Below are 17,500 nucleotides of genomic sequence, written 5' to 3' on the forward strand. Positions count from 1 at the left end.
TTGTTCATTGTTTACCGAGATAACACTGCCTGGAGCGAGCATGCAATTGAACATTCTTGGGCGGGCAATATGTACGGTGCAATAGGAAGGAAAAATAAAAAAATTATTGGGTATTGGTATGGTTAAAGGGAAATAATTGGTTTTTAATGAAGGGGGTTTTAATTAGGAAGAGAAAAAGGCTATCAAACGCAAAATAATTTTCTGCTAATTATGAATGCTATTAAATGAAGGGCATCCAGGATTGGGATTAGACAAACTGGTCATGTTCTAATCTCCATTGAATCGAAACTGCATACTAATCAGAAAATAATAACATATGCATTAATGTATGTACAATATTTTTAACCGCATTTCCACAATCAGCTATTCGATAAAAGGTCTTACAAGGAATAATAATTAATAGCAAATCCAAACTAATTATTCATTACTGCCTCAACGTGATATAAGTAGCAAAATAAATATATTCATATATCAAAGCAGATCAAACTCTTGATAAAAAAAAACAAGAAGAAGAAAAAAAAATAGGGGGAATACTGAAATAACAGAAAATTCAAAGAAAAAAGTATTAAAAAAAAAAATCTTTCCAAAAATCGTTTAATTTTTTTTTTTCTCAAATGCACCTAAAACTACCAAACCATAAACCAATGAAAAAAAAAACCAAACCGGAAAAAAAACAAGAAAAGAAAAGAAAAGAATAGTGACGTCATTCCATCATGCGAGGCCAAGGGGATCAACAAGCATCTCACTAAACAAAAGAGGAGGAGGAGTGGCATGGCGTGACACCAGCTGACAGACGGGATCCCCAGGCAGTGTTCGTCTCGAGTCTCACAGTCTAGCGATCAGCTCCCCGTTTCGCTTTTTTTGGGGGAAACCAGGGTAGCAGATTTCAATCAAAATGGAAAACAGAGCTATACGGGTTGTTTTCGCGTGCCCCGCGTGGCTACCCTGGCTTCTAAAGACCACGCGAGCTGACCACACACAGTTAAATAGAGCGTGAGTGGACCTCCACAGCCTGCTATGAAGGGACGGTCCGAAGCAATAGGCACATAGCGCTAACCGAGAGAGGGCAATAAGGTTGATTTTTGGTCCTCCCAGCCAAGGGGAGGATCAACCCTGACCGTTTTTTTGAAAGGACGGTTAGCACTATTCTTGTGTCCTGACTCCTTCCGCTTTTCAATTGAAGAAAAATAAAAGAATAAAAAAAAAAAAATAAAAACGTCAAGACACTGCAGTTTAAAGGTGCTTATGGAATCTGGCCATTTTGGAATTTCCTGATTTTCTCTTTCGGTTTTTCCAGCTGACCGCTATTTTTTTTTTTTTTTTTTTTTTTTTTTTTTTGGCAAGAGTGGGAGATGGAATAAATTTCTCCGCACAGTGTCTTGATCAGAGACTTAATCTACATATCACTCAATAGTCCTGAAAGAAATCTGGTTAGTTGTCACACATGCAGTAACCGTATCATATTGACAAGAAAAAAATGTCAAACTCCTATACAACAATCTCAACTATAAAAGTACGTTAAATCTTCAATTCACAAATCACCAATTATTTTATATTTCAATCTAGAATAACAGAAAAAAAAACAGAATTAAAAAAAAAACATTAATAAATCCACCTAAACCTAACCTTACAAACCCAACATCCCCCCCCCCCCCAAAGAAAAAAAAAAAAAAAAAAAAAATTAGTGAAACACACACCCACACACACGTCAAGAAGTGAAAGACCCAGAGACCAGGAGACCTTACCTTCATCATGAGGAGCAGTGTATTGAACACGATCAGTAACATGATAAAATATTCAAAAGGGGTTGACACGACGACTCTCCATATCTTGTACTTTACACTAGATCGGTCCTTTGGCATGTACCGCTCCAGGGGCTTCGCCTGAATAGCAAAGTCTATGCACGATTTCTGGAGGTAAAAAGAGTCAGTGAATAACGAGTCTATAATTAAGAATATAAATAATTAAGAAATAAATAAATAATTAATTAATTGAGAATAATTAATTAAGAATAATAGAATAACGAGTCTATCATTAAGAATATAAATAATTAAGAAATAAATAAATAATTAATTAATTGAGAATAATTAATTAAGAATAATAGAATAACGAGTCTATAATCAAGAATATAAATGATTACGAAATAAATAATTAATTTATTTATTGAGAATAATTAATTAAGAATAATAATAACAAGAATAATAGAATAACGAGTCTATCATTAAGAATATAAATAATTAAGATATAAATAGTTAATTAATTTATTGAGAATAATTAATTAAGAATAATAATAACAAGAATAATAGAATAACAAGTCTATAATTAAGAATATAAATAATTACGAAATCATTAATTTATTTATTGAGAATAATTAATTAAGAATAATAATAACAAGAATAATAGAATAACGAGTCTATAATCAAGAATATAAATAATTACGAAATAAATAGTTAATTAATTTATTGAGAATAATTAATTAAGAATAATAATAACAAGAATAATAGAATAACAAGGCTATAATTAAGAATATGAATAATTAATAAATAAATAAATAATTTATTTATTGAGAATAATTAATTAAGAATAATAATAACAAGAATAACAGAATAACAAGTCTATAATTAAGAATATAAATAATTAATAAATAAATAAATAATTAATTTATTGAGAATAATTAATTAAGAATAATAATAACAAGAATAATAGAATAACGAGTCTATAATTAAGAATATAAATAATTAAGAAATAAATAATTTATTTATTTATTGAGAATAATTAATTAAGAATAATAATAACAAGAATAATAGAATAACAAGGCTATAATTAAGAATACAAATAATTAAGAAACAAATTATTTATTTATTTATTGAGAATAATTAATTAAGAATAATAATAACAAAAATAATAGAATAACAAGGCTATAATTAAGAATATAAATGATTAAGATATAAATAATTAAGATATAAATAATTTATTTATTTATTGAGAATAATTAATTAAGAATAATAATAACAAGAATAATAGAATAACAAGTCAATAATTAAGAATATAAATACTTAAGAAATAAATAAAAGATTAATTAATTGAGAAAATAAATAATTAAGAATAATAAGAATGAATACTGAGTCATGAATTAATACCAGATCGTGAATGGAAAACAAAGCGTCAATTGATACTATGTCATGAATGAATAATGAGTCATAAAATGGATACCAAATCATGAATGAATAATGAATAATGAATCACGAATGGATACTGAATCATGAATGGATATTATATCATGATTGAATAACAAATTATGAATGAATAATGAGTCATGAATGGATACTATAGCGTGAGTGAATACTATATCATGAATGGATATCAAATCATGAATGAATATCATATTATCAATGAATACTGAGTCATGAATGGATACTATATCGTGAGTGAATACTATATCATGAATGAATAACAAATTATGAATGAATATTATGTCTTGAGTGAATTCTGAATCATGAGTGGATACTAGATCGATGAATAACAAATCATGAATGGATACTGAATCATGAATGAATTCCAGATTATGAATGAATATTATATCATGAGTGAATACTATGTAATGAATAAATATACTTGGACCCCACCTCCCTTTCTAACTTAGACCCCTCTAGACCTCACTAACTTAGATCCTCCTGGAAACACTATCCTCTCTAACTTAGACCCCACCTCCCTCTCCAACTCAGACCCCCACCTCTAGACCCCAAGTTCATTCTCCAACTTAGACCCCACCTCCTTCAACTTAGACCCCAAGTTCCCTCTCCAACTCTGACCCCCATCTCAGCCCCTTCTAGACCCCAAGTTCACCCTCACCTACTTAGAACCCACCTCTTTCTCCAACTTAGACACCAAGTTCCCCCTCCAACTTAGACCCCCCAAGTTCCCTTTCCTTCAAGACCTCCTCACCTGGTTCTTGTCGAGCTCTCCGTCTTGAAGCTCGGCCTCTCCTTGCTCTTGGAACGTAATAATGATCAAAGCAACGAAGATGTTCACGAAGAAGAATGGAAACACGATGAAATACACAATGTAGAAGAGAGACATTTCAACGGCGACCTGAGGTTGTGGTCCGTGGTCTTCGTATGTCGCCGCCATGGAGTTCTGGAGGACTCTGGGGGTGGAAGGAGGGGAGAGGGGTTAGTTTGGGGGGATTTGGGGGAGCAGGTGGGTGGGTGTGGGTGGGTGATGAGGGGGTGTGAGAGGGGGTGTGATGGGGTGATTGGAGGGAGGGTGAAGTTGGTGATTTGGGGGTTTAGGGGAGGGTGGGTGGGTGATGAGGGGGTGTTGAGGGTGTGGGTGTTGAGGGGGGGGTGACTGGAGGGAGGGTGACGTTGGTGATTTGGGGGTCAAAGGGGATTTTTATATTTCATGTGTTTTTTCTTACTCTATTTCAATTTCCGTTTCGCTTTCTCTCTCTCTCTTCCTCTCCCTCTCTCTCTCAGAGACACACACACTCTCTCCCTTCTCTCTCTTTCAGACCCACATACACACAGCGACCGCCTACTTACTGAGGCCAACCCTCGCCTGTCTGGACTGCGAAGAGGGTCAACATAGCGGCCATCACGTTGTCGTAGTGAAAGCTCTGCTGATTCCACTTCCTCGGCCTCACTTCAGGCGGCCGGTCGTACCCCTCGAAGACGAAGTATTCTCCCCTGGGGGCGAGGGACAGGGGTTAGTCCAGGGACCGAGGTGCTGAGGCAGGCCAAACCCCCTCGTGGGAAGGGACTATAGGGGAGGTGGGGGTACTGTGGGGCAAGCAGCGGGGTGCCAGAAAGGAAGTGAAGTGAGACGGTTCTAAACAACATCGAGATTGGCACTAAGGGTTGTTCCCTTGTTTATAAGGGGGAGGGAGGGGGGAAGGGAGGCCACGTGGATAACACTTAATCTGGTGGGGGAATTTCTCTATTATTATTTCGTTATTCTTATTATCTTTTGAGTTGAGACGGTAGTTCAACAGCGTGGGTGTCCAGTGCCCACTTGTCCTACTGTGGTTTTTGAATGTCTAACTTCTGATACGAATGTGGATACTCTCTACGACTTTTTGAATTCTACAGGCAGGCGAGAATCTCTTTGGCTACAAGGATCGTACAGAATCTTTTTTGAAGTATTTGTACATGTCCTCAGTTCGACGTATTACAGATTAATCTACAGGTAATGACATAGAACAGGTGTAGAGATGTCTCGTTCAGAATGCATTGCAGCACTGAGAGAACTACGGACAGGTAGAATCTGAACACTAATTGTGGTGAAAGACAGGTGAAATATTGACCTATTTCCTACCTCGATATCATCAAAAAGCTCAGTTACGAAAAAAACAATTGGAATACTCACTGACATTCATCTCTTGTATGTACACTCTCGTCGGTGCAGTAGAAAAACTTTCCATTGAACAGTTGTACAGCAATAACAGCGAAGATGAATTGGAACAGTATGTACACTATGAGAATATTGAACACATTCTTGAGGGAGTTGACGACGCAGTCAAACACCGCCTTCAGCTTGGGTACCCGCTTGATGGTCTTGAGGGGCCTCAGCACACGCAGCACTCGGAGTGACTTGATGGTGCTCAGGTTCTGGCCTGTGCTGCTTCCCCTGCACACACACACCAACACACATACTCCAGTTAGTAAACAACTAAGGCAGACACGAGCATGCTTTGTCTGCTGGTTTTATGGCTTTGATTTTTTTCTTTTTTGGTCTGGGAAAATTCTTTAAATCAGGTTAGTCATTAAAAGAAAAGAAAAAATGAAATTGATAACAAAAAGTGACGTGACAAAGTCACATTTGGATTTTTGACAACATTTATAAGTCCGGAAATTTTGTAACACTTAAAAAGAAATGAATAAGTAGAGATGCTGTTTGGTCTATGAAAAATATAGAATATATAAACTCGAGATGCATCTCAGCTACTACAAGACAGGCGAAATACCAATTTCCAAAGACAGGCCAGTGCAGACGTAACTTGCAGACTACTCCGCGCAAGACACAACACACACAGGTACGTGTGGCCACAACAATACACTTGTTAGAGAAATTATTGTAGGATGAATTTATCTGGTTCTTGTATCTATATATATATATCATCACTGTAAAGTATATCATCTTAGTGCCGCGTGAGACGGTCATATCAACTGAAGTGTGAAAAATGTAGTTTTATCACTGTGTTTGTATATCATAATGTACGGATACTGTGTCTTATCCATTAATCCATGCACAGGTTAGAATCCCTCTCCATCTTCTAGGTTCCACACAAGAAGATTCTCCTCTCAGACAAGCGGTTGAGGGATAATCTTTTTGCGTTTATCAATATTACCATTATATTGTTTTGTTGTTTATCACTTCATGCGTTCTAGCAGACGGCCGAGTTCAGGGGAGTAGATTCTCTCGAACCTTCTTTCTTTTTTCGCGATTTGACTTAATTTGAAGTGACTTTAACAATGGGGCAAAAAAGCTCCAAAATGCCCGGGAAAACACCTGCTCCAAAAATGCAGGAATGATTTTAAAAAGAGACAAAATATCGGAACAAGAAAGATGGCGAAGTCCACAGAGGCCCCAGAGACATCGCTCCCGCCGCTCGGATCTTGGCGCGAAGAACGCACAGCTCCTAGTCTATTTTTGCAGCTTTTTGTGTGTAGCTGGTTCTAGAATCTAGTAATTTAGGGGTTGGAACTTTGGTCTATTTTAGAAGCACTTGTGTCGTGGGCAACAATCTTTGATTTTACCAAACACACTTTTCAGCATGAATACCATTATGTTCCCCCATGTTCTCACCAAGAGTAAAGGTGTGCAGCGTGTCAATTGAGAAACCCATGTGCGTCCAGAGCATGTTTAGCACATGTTTCTACTGTGAGCATCCTCAGCGTGTGCACATCTCGCCTCCTCCTCCTCCTCCTGTTCGGCGAGCGGATGGAGGTAAGTGTCTAAGTGTCTAGTGTGGGAATACAGTCTCAGAACCACCTGTTCGCCGCTGTGGTTGTCGCTATTGTATGACTGTTGCTGTTGTGTTGCACTTGTCGCTGGTGCTAGATCTGCTGTGGTTGGGTGGTGGAAGCGGCTCTTTAAAACAGGAGTCGGCATGGACTTTTTACTACTAAAAAGCCCGGTCAAGAAGCCTAAGAGAATGCTGTGGTGGGGCGTACCGTGTGCCTTATCTTGTGACGGCTTTTGATAAGACTGTATCCTAAATACACACACACTGGCCATACTATTCTGTGCGTGTTTTGATTTTTGGATAAATGTGTCATTGGGACAGCTTTTTAAGAGATATATTTTTCTTTACACATGAGAAACATTTCGCTCTGCATGTTTAGATGTTTCAGACGGTACACTTGGCTATGAGAGAAACCCTAACCAGGGTGTATCGTTATCAAGGAGTAATGGTATTCAGCCTGTGTATGTAATCACAGAAAGTAATTGGTTGATTTAAAAGATATTGTGGATACCTCTGGCATGAGATTTGAAAATAAAACAAGCTTATTTTTTGTTGTTGTTGGAAATTTCTCTCCTGTTCCATGTAGACGATTGTAGTTGTCAGAACATATGGTGGTTAACAAGATAGCATTGTTGGCTTGTGGTGTGTGTGTTAGGGAGGGGGAGGGGGGAAGGTGTGTGTGGGGGGACCCGGTTAGAGTAGGAGGAGGGGGAAGGAAGGAGAAAGAGGGAAGAGGCAGAGTGGATGAATATCAGTGGAGGTAAAAAATTAGCGGAGAGCGTACAGAAAAAAGGAAAGGATGAGAGGGACAGACGAGAAAAATACTAAAGAAAGAAAGACATAGCAGCACGAAGAGACCACGAGGAAAGAAGACAGAGAGAGAGAGAGAGAGAGAGAGAGAGAGAGAGAGAGAGAGAGAAAGAAAGAAAGGGCACGAGAGAGAGAGAACGAGAACGAGAGGGACACAGAGCGAGAAAAGGAGAAGGAAGGAAGGTCGAAGACACAAGAAACCCGGGTTGAAATATATATATATCCGCAGCCTTCTAGTGATCTCGAGGCTGCGGGTGTCGAGGGTCTGTGATGTCTCGCAGTAAATGAGTGGTAAAACCAAGAAGAACATGCATTCATGGCGGCACAAGGCAGCAGACTACAGCCGGCTCCAACCTCGGCTCTAAAATATCTAGTAGGAGATCCCAGAACCCCTTAGTAGTCTAGGGGGTCCGAGGAGGTCCCCCTCGCGGTCACTCATTACCCTAGAGCATGCAACTATGACCCGTATGTTGTCTCATCATTGGAGTTGTTATACCGGCAAGAATCAACCTTGTCCAAGAGAGGTTTGGTATTTTGTTAGGACTTGATCTCCCGGCGTTTCTCAAGTCCGACTTTCTACAGTCTGTATATGCAAATTTTGTGAACCCAAACCTCTCATATAGTACCTTGTCATGCTCCTTTAAATATTGGCATAGCAATGAGCAAAAAAGCTGATGAGTAAACGGTAGTTGCAAGGATATCGAAATAAATCAATGGTAATATGTATCAAGTGCAAAATGCATACACCAGGAATCATGGTAAATAATAGTAATATGGTAATAGGCAACTCCTCTCACTATATATAACTCCACGGACTCCTCTCACTTACTTCAGTTGCAGGGAGGGTCTGCAGAGGGAGAGAATACATGAGCGTGTGATCCCTGACCCTAAAAAAGGCCCTACTTGATATAGCCAAGATAGGACCTACTTAGCCTAAATAGAGCGAATATTAAGCCTAAACTTAGCCTAGAAGAAAAAAAAGAAGAAGGAGATAATCGAATAACAACAAATTAATGCATAAGGGATCTTAGGTGGAAAAGGAAAGGATAGGAGAAAAATAGTTCCTAGCAAATACGATTTTTTTTTTTTTTAACATAATTTGGTTTGTTTGTTTCTACTTCTCTCTTTAGACATTTCAATCCCGTTAATTTTTCGACGGGATAGGGGAGTGAAGAGATCGGATACCCCACAAATCCTATAATTATTTCAAGAGGTTATTGTTATCGGAAAAAAATGCTCTTTGGACATCGAAATATTGAAATCTAATTAACTAGCAGTTCGCTAATGTTAAGTAGTTTATTGAAACAACTTATGATCTTTTTGTGACATGGTTATCGTTTTGATTTGGTAAGATTTCTTTTTGATATGTCAAGTTATCTGTTTGACATGATACGTTATCTGCAATACCGCGATATAATTGGCTGTTAAAAGGGAATTAAAAGGCAATTTTTTTTTTCTTCAGAAGGGGGAATAAGGTATGGAAAAAATAGTAAAAAATAGTAAAAATAATAGATAAGCTGTAGTAGCTTATTTGTTGCCCTATATGAGTTTTTTTTGGATTATTATTCAAGAATGAAAAATTTAGGAAGGGGGGGGGGGATATTACCGCATCATCGATAGAACAAAAAGTCGTTTATGTCCCAAATAGAGAAAAAAAAACATTAAAAGTTTATTTATCAGTTTGGTAACACCTAGATGCATATATATTATCAAAGGGTCTAAAATAGCTATATCATTTTAGATTCCACCTTTCCTGTTTTTTTACATATATAATTTAAGCTGATTTCACTTAGGGTCTACCTTATATGCTATAACTTACAAAAGGGTCTCCATATAACAATGAAACATTTAAAATGGTCTATCATATTGGCATATATCATGCACAATTGACTTAAGCCAAGGTGACACTGAACACTTGTTAAAACACCTGCTGGCTGGACTAGCAACTATGAGCCAGAGGGGGCGTTGCATAAAGAATTCTTGTTGATTGAATGTTGCAAAATAGATTAATGAATCGATAAAATGAATGATATATATTGTAGTTCTGTCATAGTTGCTGGTTCGGCCTATTACATAAGCACCAATCTGGCTAATTATCACGATAATAATAATAATAATCATAATAAAGGTAAAAAATTATGATAATCATATTAAATATACTAATTTGTATTATGGCTAATAATAAGTTGAACGATAATATCAACACAGGGGTAAAACGAAAAGTATTAAAGAGAAACGATAAAAATTATGAAACAAAAAAAAAGAAGAAAAAAAAAGAATAGAGAAGAAAAAAAATATAATGAATTAAACAATTTATACGATTAACCCAGGAAAAAAACGGAAACACGAAATCTTAATAATCAAAGTCTTAATAATCAGTTAATGCTAAATCAGATATAAAGAAAAAATATTATGATAAAGATAATAATGATCATGATAATGACATTGATGAGTATATGATTATGATGATATAATGATAATGACAATGTTTATCATGATAAAGAAAAGGAAAACGTTGATAATGATAATAAAAACGAAATTGATAAAATAGGTATGACCGTAATTACGAAAATAATGGTCAAAATGCTGATGCAAATGAAAATGATAATGATAATAAAAGATAAGAATGAAAATGATAATTATGATGAAGATAATAATAACAAAAAAATAATACATAAAAACAACAACAATAATAATGAAAATAATAGTAATATAACTAAAATGATAATAGAAAAAAAAACATTAACTATAAATATAATTAGAAAAGAATTGCTAATAATAATGTTGATAACAATAGAAATAATAATTATGAATAAATAAGGACACATCTAATTCATAAAACATCATATCAGTAACAGCAAAGTCAATAAAAAACATCTATATTACGTTATTAAAAAAATGTTAGAAATTATTGTTTGATTCTTGCACTAAGGACGTCAATCCTTGCATAAGTCAACGAACTGTCGCCCTTATGCAAGTCAGACTACGAAGCAATACCTTGTTGCTGTTACTGAATGTTGTAAATCATTTTCTTCACCCATCAAATTGAAGCAGGATTTTTTTTTTCTTTCATTTTCTTTAAATACTATTATTCTCTTTCTCGAGAAACACTTGTCCTATCAAATTATCTAGCATGTAAACTGCTTTTTTTGCGTTTTCTTATCAGGCTGTTTTCCATCTTAGTTTTGATCTTTAAGAATAGGAATGAAGGTGTTTTAACGGGGGATTAAAGGTTCCTAATGAAATAGCTACATCAACTGGCTACAATAGAGAGAATGGGGGAGGAGGGAGAAGTAGAAAATCGTACACATATTTTGCTATACTCGAAGAGAGAAGAGTATGTCTAAATGAATCGAGATCTATCTTTAAAGAAGAAAATAATCCATCTTTAGAGAGAGAAAAAATGAAAAAAACTTGATTTGGATTTCTGGAAGAGGTACAAAAAAAGTAGATTTCTATTTTCGAAAGTTCAAGAAAGATTAGACGAAGACCTTGGTACAGACAGACGGTGACTATTCTAAGGACGAAGGACTTTTTAGTTAAAGAGACAACAGGTTAATTAGAACTGATGTACACCTGTCTTTAGAAATAAAAAACGGACAAGGCCTTATTTATAGACGAGGACATAGTTTAGAGGCAGAATCTAGCTACGGCTCGGATGTATTCTAGAGGGCAGAGGCCATACTATCTAGAGGGTACGAAGAGTCCGGAAAAAGGAGACCATGGAATCTAAAACTCCATGTGATGAGGATGTGAGAAGGAGCCAAGAGTACTGGATGACGTGTGATGGATGGTGATAAGGGGAAACTTAAAGAAAATAATGGTGAGAGGCGTGAAAAGAGATGGATTTACCACATCTGTCACCTCGATCTGACGCTCTTGTCTTCGGGAAATGAGAGAGAGTCGCGGAAAGACTGTAGTTAATGATTTCCATGAGCTTAATACCTTTTCCAATCGTGTCCTAAACTTACCGGCGTACCTGACCCTGTTCCCGCCGCTGTGTGACCTCGTGACCTGTGAGGAACTTATGGCAGTGCCACCAGAAGCTGTGGGCGCCGTGCAGTGTGTGTGTGTGCATTGTGGCGGCTATTGAACGTGTGATGGGCGTGAGTCAGAGAATGATATGAACGTAACACTAGTGCAGCTGGTGAATTTACCGGAGAACCGTCATAGGAGTGTAATACTGCACACATATACATGCATAGACACATACCTGCGCGTGTATGTTCTACGTCTATATATGTGTACGTATGTGTATTTCTTTGTTGTGTATATAGCCATTTGCACAATACAGAGACAATGTTTACCGCGAGGTGTGACCAAGACATAAATGAATTTCTGAACAGGAAGAAATACATGAAAATTTTAAACTCTCTTGGAAAATCAACACTATGGCGCCACGCACAGAGACATCAACTAACAGAAATGTATCTAAAAACGTTGAACTGTGTACAAAACGCAACAACGAAAACAGAAAACGTGTCATGATCACTTAATAAAACAAATCAACGAAATAACAAACTCAAGACGTCAGCGTTAGTTCAAAATCAATCATAACTTATTTTTTTTACCGTGACGTGGGAACTTCTCTAACACCTGAGGACTGTGACGTGATACGATTCCCAAAAAAAACATCGTGTTAGACCGTGAACGTGTCAATCACAGAGATGGCCGTGACACAGAGATAAAGAGTGACATGACTAGAATGCTTAGTTCTAAAGGTTTATCAATCTAAGGTTTTGTTGTGCCGTCGTTATACTCACAGGAAAGCAAAGGCTATGAGAGCGCACAAAACCACAAGAGCATCTAAGACATTCCATAGGTCTCTAAAATACGCCCCGGGGTGTAAAACAACACCTAAATCAACGACCTGAAAATTCGGGAGGATTTTGAGTGTTAGATCTGAATAAATGTCGTTTTTTTTTTCTTAAATCTTGGCGTGTGAATGTCTTGGCGGTCTCCTTTATTTTCTTTAGTGGAAGAGGAGAAATTGTTGGAAAGGTTTCAGTACTCTGCTCCTGAAAAAGAGGAAAGATGATGGTGGCTACAGAGAATGAGATGACTTGAAAGAATATTGGAGTAGGAGTAAACAAACGAGAGAAAGAGACGAATGGTAGTGAGAGAAAACGAGGATATGCGAAAGAAAACGTGATTTGAAAGAAAACGCGAGTTGAGGAAAGAAAACGAGGATGTAGGGAGAGAAAACGTAAGTAATAGAAAACGAGATTTAGGTAAAGAAAATGTGAACAGCAAAGAAAAGTGAGGAGGACAATAACAAAAAGTCGATGATACCAAACGAGAGATGAATTAGACGAAAATATGGAGAGAGATGATGCGATTCAGGGATAGATAAGGAAAAAACAAATATCCGAAAGGTAGAACATAGAGGGAATAAGGACAGGAGGTAAGGCAGCGTCAGACACTACATAAGTGACAACTAAGACAAGTGAAGTGACTGACGGACTATGGGAAGGACTTAAGAGGTGAAAGTGGACTCGGAAAACCAGCCTGAAGCAGTGACATGACAGCGACATCAAGTGACAAGTGACATGCACCTCAGCGCAGTGAAAGTGACCAAGGAAAAGGTGTACAAGTGACTAAACCGTGAGGAAAGTCCATGAAGCCTCTACTTTACTCGTGGCAAATCATATAGGAATCTGCACTTAGATATCATACAGTATTCACAGACGCACTGCCGATCTTGAGAAGGGCAGCTCCTCATCCCATTATTGTCTATATATATATATTGGTAAGCAATATATTACAGGTTTTGGGATAGATACAGATATGCACATTCTTTTTTTTTTTTTTTTTTTTTTTTTGTATGAACATTTGGGATTAAATAGTTTAAGAGAGGATCACTTGGGACTATTCTTGATGCTTGTTGAATTAAAATGAGTTGTTAATCACATTATAAGAATATATATATATATATATATATATATATATATATATATATATATATATATATATATATATATATATATATATATATATATATGAGGTACAGTCGAGTTTGAGAATTGAACAAACATTTGACACTAAACCAGCTTCAAAAGATGACATGAAACAGGGGGGGAGGGGGAGGGGGGAGGGGACACTGAACGAAAAAAAAACGGGATCACAAAGCATCAATTCTTTAAGAACAGACACACCACTTCAAAAAAAAAAAAAAGAAAAAAATGAAACGACCAATAGCCTCTTTCTCTCTGCCTTTTTGGTGACAGAATTTTAAGGATCATGGGGTGGTCTTTTACCTTAAGAAATTGTTGCCTTGTTTGGGGGAAGTAATGTCTGAATACTCTGCTGGCTAGAACAGTGACTGCCACATAAATACAACACACAAGAGGTTGTTATAAGGATGAGCCAGACTAAGGGAGGGAGGTTAGGGCATAGCACCGACGCAGGAATAGCATATACATGTATATGTATATGCTTACACACACATATATATATATATGTATATATATATATATATATATATATATTTATATATATACATGTGTATATATGTGTATATATGTATATATATATATGTATATAAGTGTATATATATATAAATATATGTATATATAAATATATCTATGTTTATACATATATAGAAATATGTATATGTATATATATATATATACATATATATATATATATATATATATATATATATATATATATATATATATATATATATATATATATATATGCATATACATATACATTTACATATACATATACATACACATACAAATAAACACACACATACATATACATATATATATATATATATATATATATATATATATATATATATATATATATATATATATATATATACATATATATATATATATATATATATATACATATACATATATACACACACACATTAACTTAAACCTAAAACAAGTAACGAAACGCGACAGAGAAGCAGCGAACGGAGAACAAAGGGGCGTGGCTACTCACATCATATCAAAACAAAAGGAAACGGCCGCACAAATGACAACCACGGAGTCCATAATGTTCCAAATATCCCTGAGATAGGATCCAGGATGGAATATCACCCCTAAGTCTATAACCTGCGGGTGAGACGGCGGCAGAGAGAGGGCGGGGGGGCCGGGGGTTAGTGACGTCAGCGTGGTTCGGGGGCGTGCGTGAATGGGGGGGGAGGGGGGGAGGGGGGGAGGGGGTGATGAGAAATGGGGGAGGGGGGGGGGTACTTTGTACAGTTATGGTGGCGATGTGGTGGAGCTTCTAGGCGGCTAGGTGTGGAGGTACCTGTGTGTATGCTAATTCACATTAAAGAATAATGATGATAATAATAATGATGATGATAATGTTCATAATAATAGTAATAAGAAAGACAATAGAGATAGTAATAATAATGATAATAATAATAATAGTAATACTAATGATAATAATAAGGGTAATGATAATAGTAATCGTGGTAATAATAATAGTATTGAAATAATAGTATATGATGCTGCTACTTTTTTTTTGCAAATGTTGCACAGAAAGATGAATCATTAATCTTACTTTAAAGATATGAATTATTTTTGGTTTTGTGCTTATTACAGCGTATAGCCACTGACTTAAATTTCTTTACTAGATCAAAATAATCATATTTACCATCATTAAAATAACCAGATATAAAACTGAATGTGCAATTGTCTTCTTAATGTAAACAATGAATGAAAAACAAACAAAGAAAAATGAATAACAAACAAATATAAACAAATTTCTTACAACATCGGTTTAACATCAACATACGAGTACATTACATTTGAATCTGTTATAAACCACATGTAATTCTCAATGAATAAAAAAACAAAAACACAAAAACAAACAAACTCGTGTTGAAACAGAGACAAATGGTTCATAACATACTCGTATTATGCATGGCTTCTAATCTTTGAGTGAGTGATTCTGCTCTACAGGTTGTGAGGAATGTGACAAGGAGGAATTGGGTTGTCCAGGTATAATTACATGATGCTGGCTTGGATGGTATAATGTTAATTTTTGTTAATAAAGGGGTTAGTCATTCTGTAGGTTCTCTGCACACCTATGCCTGGTCCTGGAATAAAGAATTGTTATCTTGCATCTGAGGAAGATAGGAGAGGTAGAGCGAGAGGAATGAGGTAGGATAAAAAATAATGATTTTTATCTCTGAATGGATTCTAGATTCTTGTGTTCTAGGACTAGAAAAAAATCGAGACTAGATTTCTTAAGATTATCACATTCCTATTGAAAGAAAATCCTTTATTCTAATAATCTAGATTCTAATTCTAGCACTAAAAGTCCATTAATTATTTTTTTTAAAGATAATTAAATTACTACCCAATAAAATATGATTTGAATATCAATCACCCAGACTTAGATCACTAAACAATATATCAAAATACAAAACCCAAATGGAAAGATCTTTATTTAAGCTTTACTTCACCAGAATCAGAAAGATAAACAATATATATACCAGATTATAACATCCACATCAAAAAGATCTTTCCTTGCATACAACTAATCCAGTAATAAGACAATGACCAATAAAAATCTAAACACCCACAGAAAATGAAAAAAAAAGACGTGACCACAGGAGCACTTAACAATGCCCAATAAAACTCTAAACACCCACAGAAAACTAAAAAAAAAGACGTGACCACAGCAGCAGCACTTACTTTCAGAATCATCTCTATGGCAAAAACTCCGGTAAAGGCATAGTCAAAGTAGTTGAGGATAGCGTTCCACTCTGAGTCCTCTCTGACGGGGTCCTCTGAGGCAAGGGCGATGCTAGACAGCGTGATGACGATCATGATGAACACGTCAAAGTAGCGGAGATTCACAACCCAATGCGCCGCTCTTCGAATTCTGGAAGAGGGGAAGGAAGGGAGGACGGGTGAGAGAGGGGGGTGGGGACGTGGCGCTTTCGTGGGGTCACTGCAGGCTAGGGGGGTCCTTGGGGGGTCAGTGTGAGAGGGGGCGGGGCGCTTTCGTGGGGGGGCGCTTTCGTGGGGTCTCTGCAGGCTAGGGGGGTCCTTGGGGGGTCAGTGTGAGGGGGGGGGGGCGCTTTCGTGGGGTCTCTGCAGGCTAGGGGGGTCCTTGGGGGGTTAGTGTGAGGGGGGAGGCGCTGTCGTGGGGTCTCTGCAGGCTAGGGGGGTCCTTGGGGGGTCAGTGTGAGGGGGGGGGGCGCTTTCGTGGGGTCTCTGCAGGCTAGGGGGGTCCTTGGGGGGTCAGTGTGAGAGGGGGTGGGGCGCTTTCGTGGGGGGCGCTTTCGTGGGGTCTCTGCAGGCTAGGGGGGTCCTTGGGGGGTCAGTGTGAGAGGGGGCGGGGCGCTTTCGTGGGGTCTCTGCAGGCTAGGGGGGTCCTTGGGGGGTCAGTGTGAGGGGGGGGGCGCTTTCGTGGGGTCTCTGCAGGCTAGGGGGGTCCTTGGGGGGTCAGTGTGAGGGGGGGGGCGCTTTCGTGGGGTCACTGCAGGCTAGGGGGGTCCTCGGGGGGTCTGTGTGAGAGGGGGGGGCGCTTTCGTGGGTCTCTGCAGGCTAGGGGGGTCCTTGGGGGGTCAATGTGAGAGGGGGCGGGGCGCTTTCGTGGGGGGCGCTTTCGTGGGGTCTCTGCAGGCTAGGGGGGTCCTTGGGGGGTCAGTGTGAGGGGGGGGGCGCTTTCGTGGGGTCTCTGCAGGCTAGGGGGGTCCTTGGGGGGTCAGTGTGAGGGGGGGGGCGCTTTCGTGGGGTCACT

At 37.7% G+C, this 17,500-nt stretch overlaps 1 protein-coding gene across 1 annotated transcript in view; it reads right to left on the minus strand.

The window, feature by feature from the left end:
* cac (calcium voltage-gated channel subunit cacophony) overlaps positions 1-17,500 on the minus strand; it is a 276,253-nt gene that overhangs the window by 55,676 nt on the left and 203,077 nt on the right. The window contains exons 22-28 of the mRNA XM_070144845.1: positions 16,447-16,636; positions 14,738-14,850; positions 8,607-8,624; positions 5,368-5,628; positions 4,545-4,688; positions 3,946-4,147; positions 1,746-1,910 (exon numbers count right to left, since the gene is read on the minus strand). Coding sequence (XP_070000946.1) covers positions 1,746-1,910; positions 3,946-4,147; positions 4,545-4,688; positions 5,368-5,628; positions 8,607-8,624; positions 14,738-14,850; positions 16,447-16,636 — 1,093 coding nt within the window. The remainder of the gene's footprint in view (positions 1-1,745; positions 1,911-3,945; positions 4,148-4,544; positions 4,689-5,367; positions 5,629-8,606; positions 8,625-14,737; positions 14,851-16,446; positions 16,637-17,500) is intronic.

Source organism: Penaeus vannamei, chromosome 32, assembly GCF_042767895.1.
Source record: "Penaeus vannamei isolate JL-2024 chromosome 32, ASM4276789v1, whole genome shotgun sequence".
NCBI classification, from domain to species: domain Eukaryota; kingdom Metazoa; phylum Arthropoda; class Malacostraca; order Decapoda; family Penaeidae; genus Penaeus; species Penaeus vannamei.